Below are 15893 nucleotides of genomic sequence, written 5' to 3'. Positions count from 1 at the left end.
TGTCATGAATGCCTATTAACTGAATTCTAAAACTCAAAAAAGGAGGCACAAGAGAGGGGACCTAGGAGACATGAAAGATACTAAACAGAATAGAAAAAAAAATCAAATCATGACTGAAAGATATTGGGAAGCAAGTACAAACTAGTAAAAAAAAATTGCAAATCTGAAATAAAACAACACTCAAAGATTTAATGGGTAGTTTGGGGAGGGGAGAGATTTTGGCAACATTCAACATATTATAATTGGGAAGTGAAATAAGGTTTCTATAGAAGGATGATCTTTTATACATTTGTACATATCTGTGACCAACCCCTAAAGCATTTATTCCAAGTATTTTAAGTACATTAACGAAACAATGCATTTTTGATGATTTAAGACCATTTTTATTTCACTAAAAGTGAATTAAGATTTATTTTAAAGATGTTTTAAAGCAAGCATTAATGGCAACTAAATGTTACCTTTATGTAGCCATAACTAATATATTCAGTTAAAAATACTAAACCACTGGCAAGAGATTCCGGTCTGCATGCTACTGCCCTTATTTTAGATGGTAGCTATAGTGTTTTAACTGTCATCGGACCAACAGGTGTTTAATCCACATCTATGGAGGTGGGATTTAGGAAAAAATTTTGGCAAAGCAATTTAATGGATCATGTCAGATCTAATGGCAAGAACTTTATTAGTTTGAGTACTTTGGCAGTCTCCGCGTCCCTGTGGGCACCTCAGTGTTGCTGTTTGCTTTTGTGACATTCTGGATTGCTGGCCAGAGTTGTTCTATCTGAAGCAATGACTCAACGATGTGAAGGTGCCTACCAGTTTGGCGACATTAAAAAGTCCTCTCTCACAGTTATAAAGTCAATGTGCCAAATGGACAGGGCAAGCGCTTAATCTATCTCCTCGCTTGCTCCAAAACACAATTCAAATGGAATCTAGTTCATGGTCCCCACAAGAGACATATTTTATCCAAGCTGACAAGAACATATTATAGTTAATCTTGGGCTTGATATTAACCAAACTTACAGCATTAATCAGACTTGGAGAGATAAAATTAATGCACAGAATGTGTGTATGCATTTGTCAGCCCTCATATTTTACTGTAAGTGGTAGTTGAATTTGTTCCCAAATTTTCTCTCTAACAAATGGGAGCTTCAATAGTGACCAGACCCTAGAAATGACAGGCTAGCCCTTGTGTCCAACTACTATTCCCCATTCAGCTGCCCAAATTCTTGTGCATGTAAAACTGCTATTTATCTATTCAAGATCTCTTAAAAACCATGTTGAAGAAAATACACAATTACATAAATAGCTAGGCTAGAGAACAATCATAACCTTTGTACATAGTTTTACTTCAGTTTGTTTGGCTTCTATAGAGATTGGTTTTACGAGATAAGATTTATTTAAAAATTAGTCTCAAGGTTGAAGGTGATTTTTTTAAAGAAAATATGTAGTCATTTTATAAAGTTGTTAGGAATTTAAACATTGAAGTTTCATTACAATCATTTCATTAGAAAAGTGACATTATTTCATAATAACTGATTTCTGTAGATTTTAAATGGTCTTCCATTTCAGATATTGAAATTATAATTCATTATGTTTTACAAGACTTTTATAAACATTATAACACAAAAACACAATTACATTTTGTGCCTTTATTCCCTTTTGAGATAATAATGTCACATTTCACGATCTAACAAATTTCAGGTCATGTTATTGCCCCTGAGTTTCCAAAACAAACAGCTTCTGGGAATACTGTGGATTCAGATGAGGCATCTGAAGCTTTAAAGTTTATTTTGTTTGTGTCACAAGTAAGCTTACATTAACATTGCAAGTTACTGTGGAAGTCTCCTAGTTGCCACAATGCAGCATCTGAGAGAGAAATTAGCATGACTAATGCACCTAACTACATGTCTTTCAGACTGTGGGAGAAAACCCATGCAGATTCCACAGAGTTACACAAGCCAGGAATCAAACCTGAGTCCCTGGTGCTGAGGCAGCAGTGCTATCTAAAAGATCAGGTTGAAAGACTGGATATGTGCTTAAAATTTTGTGTATGGGAATGACTTTCAAAGGAGCTTAGCAAGGTGTATGTTGGAGACCAGAGATAGGAAGGTTTAACTAGCAACTGCACTAACCTATTGCTCAACAAACAGAAGTATTTGACTTACCAACCAATTTGCTAAGGTCACCCCAGAGGAAGGAGGAGGAGAAAAATGAACTTTGAAAGTTTAGTATCAGTCAGTTTTGGATAAATTTCTGCTCAGCAAAGTGTATTTAGCCAGGGAGATAGAGTTCCATGTATTATTGAATTATCAGTGTTTAAATGTAATGACATTCCACCGACATAGTTTATTTTATACATCTGGGAGCAAAATGAGTAATCTGGTTGGTTTGTAACTGGCATCATTGTGCTAGTTTGTATCAGCACAATTCTTAAAATATAAAAAAATCTAGGATCATATGTGAAGTTGCAATATCTAGGTCACATACAAGAAGCTTTAGTGTTAAGCAATAAAGATAAACTTCTTAGTGCTAAGAATGCAGGGTCCATTTTTGGAGTGGCCACTATTGTCCCCAAGTCAGCCAATTGTGGTTTGAGCCCCATTCCAGCACAACAATCTAAGTTGCCACTTCAGTGCAGTATTGAGGGTGCACTACATGCTGCCTTTCAGATAAGGCACTAAACCGAGGCCCGAACTGCCAAGACACTAAATCAAAGAACAGGGTAGTTATCCTTGGCGTCCTGGTCAATATTTATTTCTCAATTATCATCATAACAAAGTAACTTGTCAGCATCCCATTTCTGTTTGAGTGTTTATTGTGCACAATTTAACTGCCCTTCCACCTACTTTGCAATAGTGACTGCCTTCCAAAAGTATTTCATTGGCTGGCTGGAGTGCAGATCTGAAATTTTAAGAAGTGTAAAAATACACAACATTTGCTGAAAATCCTATGTGCGTACTGCATACGTATACAGCCCAACAGAAGTGCAAGGCATACCCTTTAACCGAATGGCATCTGTGCTGATTAAATTTTAAGGCATTTCCAGTATTTACAGAGACATTAGGATTCAGCAAACTCAACCTAAATTTTCATAATGTATTCACGCTCACTTGCATCGAGAAAAATACAAATTTTTATTGGTGAAATAAAAGCCTTAGTCATAAAATAATTTAGCTTTTTTCACCTAATCAGGAATTTGTCCTCTAGACATAGAGAGCAGTCTCTCTTCTCCAGTTTCACGATTCATTCTTTTGACCCACTTATCACCTTTGCATGGAGCTCTTCCTGCTGTAAAGTTCCACAATGCCTTATTCCAATGAACTATTATTCATTTGAATCTTGATTGCGTCCACAGGGTATTCCACTCGTGCATAGCAGAATCCGATGCTGTTGTCATGAGTGCCACACTTGTCCATTTCCAGTAGGGGACACTAGATGGTAACAGGCTGCAAGAATTCAAAGTATGAGCTAGATGTGGTACGTTGCTCTTTTTTCTAGGCGTGATTTGTGACCCAGCTGCTTCCAGCATGTACCATATGGGTTGAGGGCAGAATGGCACACACAGAAGATGCCAAACAGCTTGATCCTATGTTATTCTGACATCACACAGCCAAACTGACTGATGGAAATCGAGGATTTAAACATACTTTATACAGCTTCAGCTACAAATTTTTGTGTCCTCACTAAAAATGAAGTAGTAGGTATAAGAGAACTTGTACCTGTGCAAATTAAAGGGGCATGCCCCAAGTTGCAGGTGAGATGGTTTCCAATAACTTTTCCTTAAACAGTCGATGACAGTTGTCTGTTGGGATCCTAGAAGAGTTGTGTGCAGCTTTCAGACAGCTGAGAGATGACTGCTCTGATGAAGGGTCATCAACTGAAATGTTAACTACTTTTCACAGATGCTACTTGACTTGCTGAATATTTGCAGCCTTTTCTGTTTTCAATTAAAACAGATGATTTACCTAACAAGTTTATAATTGGTCACTGGCCTGGAACAGCACCAGGAAGTGTGACGGAGCAGGCAGTGATGTCAAGCTCTTTGAAGAGAGGGGGGATGAAATGCAGGAAGGAAACATCCCGGATCTTTTTATTTTGGGCCGGGGGGGGGGGGGGGGGGGGGGAGGAGGAGGAGAGAAATGGCAGGAAGTGAGTATAACTGGAGGAGTTCACACAATGCATTGTGGGGCTCTGCTTCAACTTCAGACAAATTCTCCATCTTCATGCGAAACCACCAATTCTCACCCCCAATTCACATTCCATAATCTCAACATCCTCGTGCCCAACATTCAGGAATAAAGCCATCATAAAATTCTTAATGAAACATTTATGCAATAACACATCCAACTATGTAAACAGCAATAAAACTTTAATTCTTATGTATTCCTTTACGGCCTATCTTGTCCTTGCCTGTCGTAGTGCTCCTACACTATAATATCCACTTGGCTGAGGATGGCTGTGGATTTTCATTGGGGGAGCCCACAGATGGCCTGCAACATGCCCTCAAGCAGCTCTGGCCTTAAGATCCTGGTGTCGGTCGGACTGCACCAGCTCAGCACCGGCAGCAGCAGTCTAGACTGGCCGGTTGACAGACACCATAAGAACATAAGAAACAACAAGGACAGTGGTGGTGTTGCAACTGTACTCCCACCACTGCCATCATCCCAATATAAAGGAGCGGTCAGATTGTCCATGGGACCATGCCACTAAGTGGCATCTCTGCAATTCTAATTACCTGCTGGAGCAGATTGCTGGGATGCTGACAGCCTGCATGTTCTCCAGTACTGACATGCACATCATGATGGCAGCAGTCTGTACCTGTGTAGTAGCAACCATGGATTTCATGACTTCAGATTGAGCTTTTACTGCAGCACTAATGCAGCATCTCCTGTACCTGCTGAGATAACTTGAAATGATGTATCAGCATGACTTCAGGTGACTTCCTTTAATTAGACAGTGAGCCTTTAAGAGAAGCAGCCTGCCTGGAGCACAATATCAGCAAACAACGCTGCCCTCCTGCAGGGTGGAGTGGTTGTTGATAGCTTCGAGATCAGAGGAACCATGCAGGAGCAGTAAGGCCTAGCATCACAATTACGGAAATGAGGTGGGTACACCAAATTTCTTCGTATGGATTTTGTTTTCAGTGGAAGCCCTAGCTCCATGCCCCTTCCTTAACACTAATGAGTCACTAAGGCTAACTGCGATGCTTGAACCACTGGTCTGAATTTGGTCATTTACTACGACAGGGGAATAAACCTGGAATTTGCTGGTCTGGCTATCATACTGAATGCTTTTGGAGTCATTCAAAAGGCTCAGATGTGAACTTTTATCAATGGTACAATCAAAACTAGAAGTGTTTATCTGTTACATAATTGGAACAAGAAACATTTTCAAACTGTAGAGAACTTAAGCTAATAAAAAAATAGTATGACACAATGCAACCATTGCAAAGAGCTGAAAACTAAAGCACTTTCTACTTCAGGTCTTAAGCTGTGCAAGAACACAAAATTGGAACGCTTTAACAACTGAAAACTGTTATTGTACGGAAGAGATCTTTAAAAAATGGTGCAAGGTCATCAGTTGTATTTTTAAGCAATAGCACACAAAATGAAAGCATTATTCCTAATGTCACAAATGCCTCAATCTACATAGAAGAACTAGGCCAATGAATAAATATGCAGCTTTGTCTGAAAACACAAATAGCATACAGACAGTAAGACAAATAACGAAAGGATACAAACAAAGCAACAAAGTCAAAACAAAGATTTGCTGCATTCAGTTGAAGGTGGCACTACTACGAGTAGAATAGCAACGTCTGCTCAATTACAGATCTACAAAATTCCCAGGACATGCACTCAATCGTTTGATCCAAGCTTCAATTCTCCCAGCTTTGTGCCTTTTTTTTGCAATTGCTCATTCAACATTTACTTTCAACAATTATTCAAAAAGTCAAAAAATTGTGCTTGAACTACAAGTTACATCTGTAATGGACTTTTTTTTTAATATTGAAAAAGTGACCACATAACAAGGTTTTTAAATGCAGAACAATCCCTGATGAGTGCCTTATACAGCCTGTGTTAACGTGTCACTTGAAATGGCACTGAACTGAAATGGTATGTAGCACAATTCTCAACATTCAGTTCTCAGTGTGTGCAGAGTTGGCTGATTTCAAAGGGGGCAATAATAGAAGTTCTACAGCTGGTTTCAAAGTTCCTGCTCCTAGTCATAACTCAGAAGTGCCCTCTAAAAGTGTTAACAGCCTGTCACAAACTGAAGGCTCATTCACAAAGACCAGCATTTGTGAAAAGTACCAAAGGTAATCACAAAGTAAGCAGCATCTTCAGTTAATGGGGGAACCGCAGAAGAAATCCTGGGTTTGCTAAGACTACCCTCTCCAAGGTGCTCACATATCTCTTCATTCATTATTGCCCAACTGGAACTTGCTAAATATTCAGTAATAGTTTAAACAAAGCAGTAGTGCTGTAACAAATATTGAATTTCCATATAACAAGTCATGAATTTTGAACATTTAAAAGAAAGCTTTGAGGAATAGTTCAGCAACAGAAAATCTTATGAGTTTTTACTCATCTCAAAATGTTATGGGGCTTGTGTTATATGACATAACAAACAAAAACATTTCACTATGTGGTTCATTTAAATACCAGTCTGTGTAGAGGTCTTTTAAAAAAAAGGTTTTTAATCTTAACAGTCATCTCTCTGAGTTAGAAGAGGGAAAAAAATCTAATTCTTGAAACAGTAGCTTAAACATCAGCTAAATCTAATGGACCTAGAACTATAGGTTCCATAATTCTGCAACCATAAGTTATTAACTTAAACATTTTATAAACATTCACATTAATACATTAAATTTAGCGAAGTTCATATAAAATTCGGGTCAAACCTGCAATTTTAAAGTCAGGATTGGGTCCTACGAAAACCTAGATTCTTGCTCTACATTGCCATTCACACCTAATCTTGCCTTCACACACACATACACACACACACACACCAGCATAACGATTCCAAAAGAGAACCAGGATAAAAGTTAATTCATGACAATTATGAACACTTTTTTGCTTTTACATTGCAACAACTAGTTGGGAAACTCTACAGGGTTTTAATAGATTTCAAGTTTGGCAACCTTTCAAGCAATGTCTTGTGGGAGACACCAATGCTAGCAACAATTCCACCGTCATTCAACTCAGTATCAGCATAGTCAATAGCTTTTCCTTCGAGAGTAGTCATCTGACCACCAAGTGCTTCCAAAAGGGCATTGCCAGCACAGATGTCCCATTTCTTGATATTAGTTACATGAAGGTAAACATCAGCATGGTCAGGCTGTTTATCATCAGGTATGTTCAGCAAGGACAGCACTTTATAACCTAAAAAAAGACAAGATTTTGGTAAATTTTCTTCTGGCAGAAAACTTTATGAACTCAAAAATTGAAGCAGATATAATAAAAAGTTCTGAATGGTTTGGATTTTGCTCCATTATTCACAAGCAAAGGATTTGAACATTTGCCCAGTATGCTTGATCTTAGCTACATCAGCATTTGCACTGCTTTTACATGACAATTAATCAGTATACAAAATGACATTCAAATGCCACCAGTGACACTCAAAAAAATTAAAGATGAATAGGATGCCAAGTACTCAAGCAGTAATGCACTTGAAAATGTGGGCCAAAATTTTCCAGTCTCTGGATCAGAGATGGGATGGATGTATGTTGGAAGATGCGTGTCAGGATCCTGTGGAAGCAACACGAGATATACCTGGGAATTGTCAATCTTTGTGACATCCACAAACTTATCATTCCCCATTATATATATTATAAACCATTAGGGACCAAGTACTGATCCCTGTGGTCATGCCACTGGACACTGGCCTCCAGCCATACAGTCTTCTCCTACCACCTTCTGTTTCCTACTGCTAGGCCAGTTTGAGGTCTTGCCAATTTATCCTGAATCTCATGTGTACATAGAGCCACAGGATCAAAAAAGACAGTAGGACTAGGGGGCACAGCCTCAAGATAAAGGGGAGGCGGTTTAGAACGGAGTTGAGGAGGAACTTCTTCACTCAAAGGGTGGTGAATCTCTGGAATTCTCTGCCCGTTGAAGTGGTGGAGGCTGCCTCGCTAAATATTTTTAAGAAGCGGGTTGATGGGTTTTTGATAAGAGAGGGGATTAAGGGTTATGGGGAGAGGGCGGGAAAGTGGAACTGAGCCACAACAGATCAGCCATGATCTTATTGAATGGCGGGGCAGGCTCGAAGGGCTAGATGGCCTACTCCTGCTCCTATTTCTTATGTTCTTATGTTCTTATCACTACAGTGCAGAAAAAGGCCATCTGATCCATCTAGTCTGCACTAAATCTCCGTGTTCTATCTTTGTAGCCCTGCACATTTGCCATGGCAAATTCACCTAACCTACACATTATTGGACATTAAGGGGCAATTTAGCATGGCCAATCCAATTAACCAGATGAAGTGATGCTTCAGTGTGATTTGGACTGGCTGAGCGTGTGGGCAAATGCATGGCCAATGCAGTATATTGTGGATAAATGTGAGGTTATCCATTTTGGTAACAAGAAAGGAAGACAGATTATTACTTAAATGGGTGTAAGTAGAGAGATGTGAATAGTCAGCAAGACCTTGGTGTCCTCATGCACAAGTCACTGAAAATAAGCATGCAGGTATTAAAGGCGGCAAATGGTGTGTTGGCCTTTATAGCGAGAGGATTTGAGTATAGGAAGAGGGATGTTTTGCTGTAAATGTACAGGATGTTGGTGAGGTCAACAAATTGAGTAGTGTGTGCAGTTCTGGTGTCCTTATCTTTAGGCTGATTGATTGGGTACTAAATTGTCCCTAAATTGGACCTCCCTGATCCTCGCACATTAGGCGTAGACTAAAATCATGAATAGGTCACTGAGACAGTGGGACGGCGGCGCGGGCTCGTTGGGCCGAAGGGCCTGTTTCCCATGCTGTGTTGTTCTTTGAAAGATGTCCTTGCTGTAGAGGGAGTACAGCGAAGGTTTACCAGACTGATTCCTGAGAATTGCAGATCTGTCATGTGAGGATAGACTAAGTCGGTTAGGATTATATTCACTGGAGTTTAGAATAGAGAGAGGAGATCTCTTAGAAACTTATAAAATTCTAACAGGATTAGACAGGATAGATTCAGAAAGAATGGTCCCAATGGTGGGGGAGTTCAGAACTAGAGGTCATTGTTTGAGGATAAGGAGCAAAACTTTTAGAACTGAGATGAGAAGAAATTTCTTCACCCAGAGGATGGTGAATGTGCGGAATTCACTACCACAGAAAGTAGTTGAGGCCAAAATTTTGCCTGATTTCAAGAAGAAATTAGATATAGCATTTGGGGTTAAAGGGATCAAGGGATACAGGGGGAGGGGAAAGAGAGAGAGAGAGAGAGAAGAGAACCAGGATATTGAATTTGATAAGCCATGATCAAAATGAATGGCAAAGCAAGTTTGAAGAGCCAAATGGCCTAATCCTATTTCTAGTTTCAATGACTGGCATAACTTTGAACTTTTACTATTTTTTAAAAATCAGTCTCCCATGTGGGGCCTTGTCAAAGACTTTGCTGAAATCCATATAAATTACATCAACTGCATTACCCTCATCTACACACCTAAATCACTTCCTTGAAAAATTCAAATTCATTAGGCATGACATTTCTCTGACAAAGCCATCCTGACTGATCAAACCTTGCCTCTCCAAGTGGAGTTTTCTTCAGAATTTTCTCCAATAGTTTCCCTACCACTGTTGAGAGACTTACTGGTCTGCAGTTCCCTGGTTTATCTCTGCCACTTTTCTATCCTGAAAAGTGAATTAAAAATTTGGGTCAGAACACCTGTAATTTCCTCCCTTGCCTCCCACAGCAGCCTGGGATACAACTCATCCAGACTTTGGGATCTATCCACTTCTTAGCATGCCAAAACCTCTAATATCTCCTCACATACTATGTCAAACTGTTCAAGAACCTCAGTCCCTTTCCCCAAACTCTGTACCTACATCCTCACATTCTGGGTGAAGACAGGCATGAAATACTTGTTTAACACCCTACCAATGTCCTCCGGCTTCATGCACAAATTGCTCCCTTGGTCCCTACTCTTTCCCTGGTTATTCTCTTCGCCCCCAATATGCAGAATATCTTGGGATTCTGCCCAAGCTTACCCACCAGTACTTTTACGTGTCCCCTTCTTTGCTCTCCTAACTGCTTTCTTAAGCTCAACCTGCACTTTCTATACTCCACTAAGGCTTCTGCTGATTTGCTCCCTTTGTATATGCTAAAAGCCTCTTTTCTTTCTTATCAAGTCCTGAGTATTCCTCGCTCTCCAGATTTCACTAGACTTGTAGCTCCCACATTTCATCCTAAAGGTAACATGTTGGGCCTGTACTCTCCCCATTGCCTTTCTGAACACCCCCTCACTGCTCTGCTGTAAATTTTCTCACAAGCTGTTCCCAATTTACTTTAGCAAGATCCTGTCTTGTTTTAATAAAATCTGCCTTTCCGCATTTCAACACTTTTTTTGCAGGCCATTGTTTTACTGTCCCATATCAAAATATTGCCCTTCTTTACTGCAGTGAATGATTACTAACTCATAACGCAATTCTACCTCCTCTTTTACACTGTTCACTGCCTTGCCTGAAGATCCTATAGCCAGAAAGTTGAGTTACCAATCCTGCCCCTCCCTCAACCATGTCTCTATGATGGCAACAATATCATAATTCCATGAGCCAATTCAAACCCTTAACTCATCAGTTTTACCTATAATACTTCAAACATTAAAGCAGAGGCCATCCACCTCATCTTACTCCCTTGGAACTCAACATAACTGAACTCCCTCTGTCCTAGTTCCTTTACTATAGTATGCTGTGTCCCTATTGCATTAATGCTCTGATTAATGTCCCCTCTCCCTGCCAAATCACAGCCAACTACTCATCATGCCACCCACCGCCCCTCAGCAAAACCCAACTAACAGTCCCTGACCAGCACCTCATGACTAGACCCAATGAGCGCTTACCCACCACACCCACTCAGTCGATTAAACTTACCTGAATATGGCAGCTACAGTCGTGAAAAGCGGACGTTTTCTCCTTCCTCCAAATTTACTATACTTGCTGGAGTTTATCTTAGAGACTGCACTGATCAATTTCTGCTTCAGCCAGGATCAGAAGCTACAGCTGAAAATGGGTAGTGTCATCAGGTGATAGAAAACTTTGCAGGCAACTGACTGGAAGATCTAGACCATAGTACCCTTACCTGACTATCAGCGTTTCTGCAAACTAACAGCATGTAGTTTTGCCACATTGAACTCAACAAGTCTGATCAGATTTGTCGCGCCAAAGGGTACACACATTACTTTTCTCTGGACCAATGAAATTGCGGGAACAAAATCATTCATCACCTTTTGTTTGTATTGCTATCATCTCACTACATAAATGTCAGCTACTGAATTGATCCAATATAAAATTTTCAATAATAATATTTTAATGAATTACAATAAAAAAAATTCTGATTTCCTAACCAATCTTACCTGCCCCTCCAGCTTCTTTAATGTCACTGTCATTTCCAAATGCATTTTGGGCAAATGCTTTTGCTGTGCCTGTGTGCGACCGGGAAATTATAATTTTTGGTTTCTTCTCATTATATGATTTACGCATGCTGACATTTGATCCTCCATGTACCATTCCCCAGGCTGTCAGACAAAGAAAGAATTAACGTTCAAGTAGCAGGAGATTCTGTTCTATATCGTAGCACAATGCCTTTCTAATATTGAGAAACTGTACATGCTATCAATCTTATGTAAACGTAAAGCCCATTTAAGTTTTGCCTTAAAAAACTGAATTTTTCATATACCTTGTGTAAAAGTCAATGTTAGCTTTCCAAGGATCAAACTGAATTATGATTATTAATTCTCACCAGTAATTTAAAGGCATGTGCGGGAACCTTTAAGATCTTCCCTCTAATTCTAGCAGCTACTTCTCAATCAGTGTATATCACATGATCATTTACTATGCCTCTGAGAAAGACTCAAGTACACAGCTCAATTTGAAATGCAAACTGTAGTATCCACTAAGAAAGAAAATAATTGAAGGCTAGAGAAAAATATCTAACCAACTAGGAAAGATGCTGAAGAATAAGTGCATCAGTGGACGAAGACTGAGCAAGTGGTCTGATTTGAAGTAGAGTGGCAGAATGAGTTAACAAGCATCAGTTAAATAATATTATCACCCACAGAGCCACCTGACAATGCCCTCAGAGAAGCGAAGGAAGACAGTATTTCAGAATTCAGCACTAGACTCAGGAAATGCACAAAATTTGTGAAAAGGCACAATTCACTACCATCAGAAAACAAACATTTCAGTGTGCCACCTGACTTCAATGATAAAATAATCAAATTCCATTGTTTTGACATCCAGCATCTAGAGAAGAACGTACATCAACTGAACTGCACTGAAACACTACTGAACCTGCCAGCAAGACTGCTACCAAGATTGGTGGAAAAAACCCTCCTTGTAAAGACTATTAGCCACAAGAGGGCACAGTCCACAGTTGGCACATAGCACAAAATTAAAGCGGACATTGTATTCAAGCACAAAACACTCCCCACAGAGAAATTTGAGAAAGATGTTGTCACCAATATTCAGGAGAGAGATCAACTTGATGAAGATGTTTGAAAGAAATGGATCAAAAGGAATGTGGAATTTGAGACCAGGAGTGTTACATAAAGAAAAAAGTTTGCTCATCTGGGATATGTTCAAATCTCACGTTGTTGATGAAATCTCTGAGAACAGTAACATTAAAATGCGAAACAACTGGATGTTGAAAGACAAAAAAAAAATCATTAACTATAGGGTGGAAATATGCAAGGGCCCTCATTACCAATATCATGTCAATGGATCATAGGTGCATCGAACGAACTTGTCAAAAAATCATGTACAGGCTTTGGAATATATGTGTCTTCATCAGAGGATGACTATTTGATGAATGGTGATGCCAAAGTTACTGGTGCTATGAATGATGATGACCATTTTGAAAAAGATCCATATGACGATGCTATGTAATCAGATTACATGGCCCAATTATTTGGCAATTCAAATGATGATTGGGTATTTTGAAAGATTTCAATCTTTTCTAGATAATTTATGGTATTTACATTGTGTTGGATGAAATGTATAAATATTAAATAATCAATTAAGTGTCATTTTCGTTCAATTTATTTCATTGTGACCGTCTTTTTAGACCCAAGTCAAGAACCCACTTACAGCAATCAAAAACATTATTTTTGTGTAAAAGTAAATTCCACAAGCTGAATTCCACAGGCACATCTGCCCAAGTTTCATACAATCATGCCCGAGGACAACGGAAAATGCCATTCTCTGAGCCTCACCCACCCCCAAAATCAGGGTGGGTGTGCGGGTGGAATTCTGGCCCATGACTTTTGACCTAAAAAATTGGTTTCAGAAATTTGATTTTTACATGAGCTAGTGCAGTATCAACTAATTTCCCAGACATTTTACAAAGTTTCACCACTGAGTCCAGAGATCTGACTAGATTTAAAATTGAGGAATAAGAAATAGGAAATAAGAAATAGGAGCAGGAGTAGGCCATGCAGCCCTTCGAGCCTGCACCGCCATTCAATAAGATCATGGCTGATCTGTCACGGCTCAGTTCCACTTTCCCGCCCTCTCCCCATAACCCTTAATCCCCTCTCTTATCAAAAACCCATCAACCCGCGTCTTAAAAATATTTAGCGAGGCAGCCTCCACCACTTCAATGGGCAGAGAATTCCAGAGATTCACCACCCTTTGAGTGAAGAAGTTCCTCCTCAACTCCGTTCTAAACCGCCCCCCCCTTTATCTTGAGGCTGTGCCCCCTAGTCCTACTGTCTTTTTTGAGCGGGAAGAGTCTCTCCACCTCTATCCTATCCATCCCATTCATCATCTTATACGTCTCAATGAGATCTCCCCTCATTCTTCTAAACTCTAACGAGTACAAGCCCAGTTTATTCAGCCTCTCCTCATAGCTCAACCCCCTCAACTCCGGTATCAGCCTAGTAAACCTCCTCTGCACTCCCTCCAAGGCCAAAATATCTTTGCGCAGGTGCGGCGCCCAAAACTGCACACAGTACTCCAGCTGCGGCCTCACCAATGCCCTATACAGCTGCAGCAAGACCTCCCTACTTTTATATTCAATCCCCCTCGCTATGAAGGCCAGCATCCCATTCGCCTTCCTGACCACCTGCTGCACCTGCAAGCTGGGTTTTTGAGACTCATGCACAAGGACCCCGAGGTCCCTCTGCACCGTCGCCTGCTGCAGTTTTTCGCCCCGTAAGTAATAGTCCTTCCTACCATTATTCCTACCAAAGTGGATCACCTCACACTTGCCAACATTAAATTCCATTTGCCATTTCCTGGCCCATTCGCCCAGCCTATCTAGATCCTTCTGCAGACTCTCCACACCCTCCGCACAATTTGCCGTTCCCCCAATCTTGATGTCATCAGCAAATTTCGACACCCTACACTCGGTTCCCTCCTCCAGATCATCTATATAAATGGTAAAAAGCTGAGGCCCCAGCACCAACCCCTGGGGCACTCCACTAGTCACCATCCGCCAATCCGAATAGCACCCGTTGACCCCCACTCTCTGCCTCCTATTTGACAACCAATCCTCTATCCACGCTAACACCCTACCCCCAACTCCATGTCTCTCGACCTTCTGCAATAACCTCTTGTGAGGTACTTTGTCAAACGCCTTCTGAAAATCTAGAAAGACCACATCCACCGGCTCTCCTCTATCCACCGCCCTAGACACATCCTCATAGAACTCCAGTAAATTTGTCAGACACGACTTCCCTTTAATGAAACCGTGCTGCGTCTGCTCTATCAAGCAATTCCCTTCAAGATGCCTTGCAATTTCCTCCTTAATGACAGATTCTAACATTTTACCTACCACAGACGTTAAACTAACCGGCCTATAATTCCCCGCCTTTTGCCTGGCACCCTTCTTAAACAACGGCGTAACATTAGCCGTTTTCCAATCATCCGGCACTTCCCCGGAATCCAGCGACGTCTGGAAAATAACCACCAAGGCATCCACTATCACCTCCGCCATTTCTTTCAGAACCCTTGGATGCATTCCATCCGGTCCTGGGGACTTGTCCACAATCAGCCCCTCCGGTCTGTCGAGCACCGCCTCTCTAGTAACAGTAATGTCATTAAGACCCTCCAGTCCTACCATCTTTCCATCACTAACACCCGGCAAATTATTCACGTCCTCCTCCGTGAAGACAGAAACAAAAAAGTTATTCAATACTTTAGCCATATCCCCATCCCCTACCACTAGGTCCCCTTTCTCATCCTCTAAAGGACCAACGTTCGCCCTAGCCAGCCTCTTCCTTTTTATATATTTATAAAATGGTACCTATAATTCTACAAATACAGTAGGAAAAAACATTGAAAAAAATCAGTAAAATGAGTATAGAATTGCTTTTCATACCTGTAAAATCAGCAAACGGCTTATGGATTACTCCAATCACTGGTTTTCCATTCACAGCTACACACACCATAGTGGTGACATAATGTAAAAGTTTTTCTGCACAAAGATGATAAAAAAAAAGCGATGTTACCTATATATTTTTTCGGTGCTACAAAATGCAATTCATTTTAAATTCCAATTTATTCCACTGCAGCCAGAAATTGCATCTTAATTTTCTACTTCCATTTAAAGATAACACTAAAAATATTCAAATCATGCCTTAAGAAAAGCTAATTCACACTTTAGAAATGCAGTGTTGGATTCCAGAAGTTCAATTAAGTCATGTGAGAACTGGAGCTCAGACTACAAAGATTTTCTACGCGCAGCAACTAAG

General features: G+C 40.3%; 1 protein-coding gene across 1 annotated transcript in view; it reads right to left on the bottom strand.

The window, feature by feature from the left end:
- Positions 1-4161: 4161 nt before the first annotated feature.
- bpnt2 (3'(2'), 5'-bisphosphate nucleotidase 2) overlaps positions 4162-15893 on the bottom strand; it is a 29513-nt gene continuing 17781 nt past the window's right edge. Inside the window, exons 3-5 of the mRNA XM_080194203.1 lie at positions 15521-15616; positions 11556-11717; positions 4162-7382 (exon numbers count right to left, since the gene is read on the bottom strand). Coding sequence (XP_080050329.1) covers positions 7108-7382; positions 11556-11717; positions 15521-15616 — 533 coding nt within the window. The 3' untranslated portion in view covers positions 4162-7107. The remainder of the gene's footprint in view (positions 7383-11555; positions 11718-15520; positions 15617-15893) is intronic.

The sequence above is a fragment of the Carcharhinus amblyrhynchos genome, chromosome 8, assembly GCF_965287045.1.
Source record: "Carcharhinus amblyrhynchos chromosome 8, sCarAmb.v2.hapA, whole genome shotgun sequence".
Taxonomy (NCBI): domain Eukaryota; kingdom Metazoa; phylum Chordata; class Chondrichthyes; order Carcharhiniformes; family Carcharhinidae; genus Carcharhinus; species Carcharhinus amblyrhynchos.
This window is presented reverse-complemented; position numbering and strand designations above follow the sequence as displayed.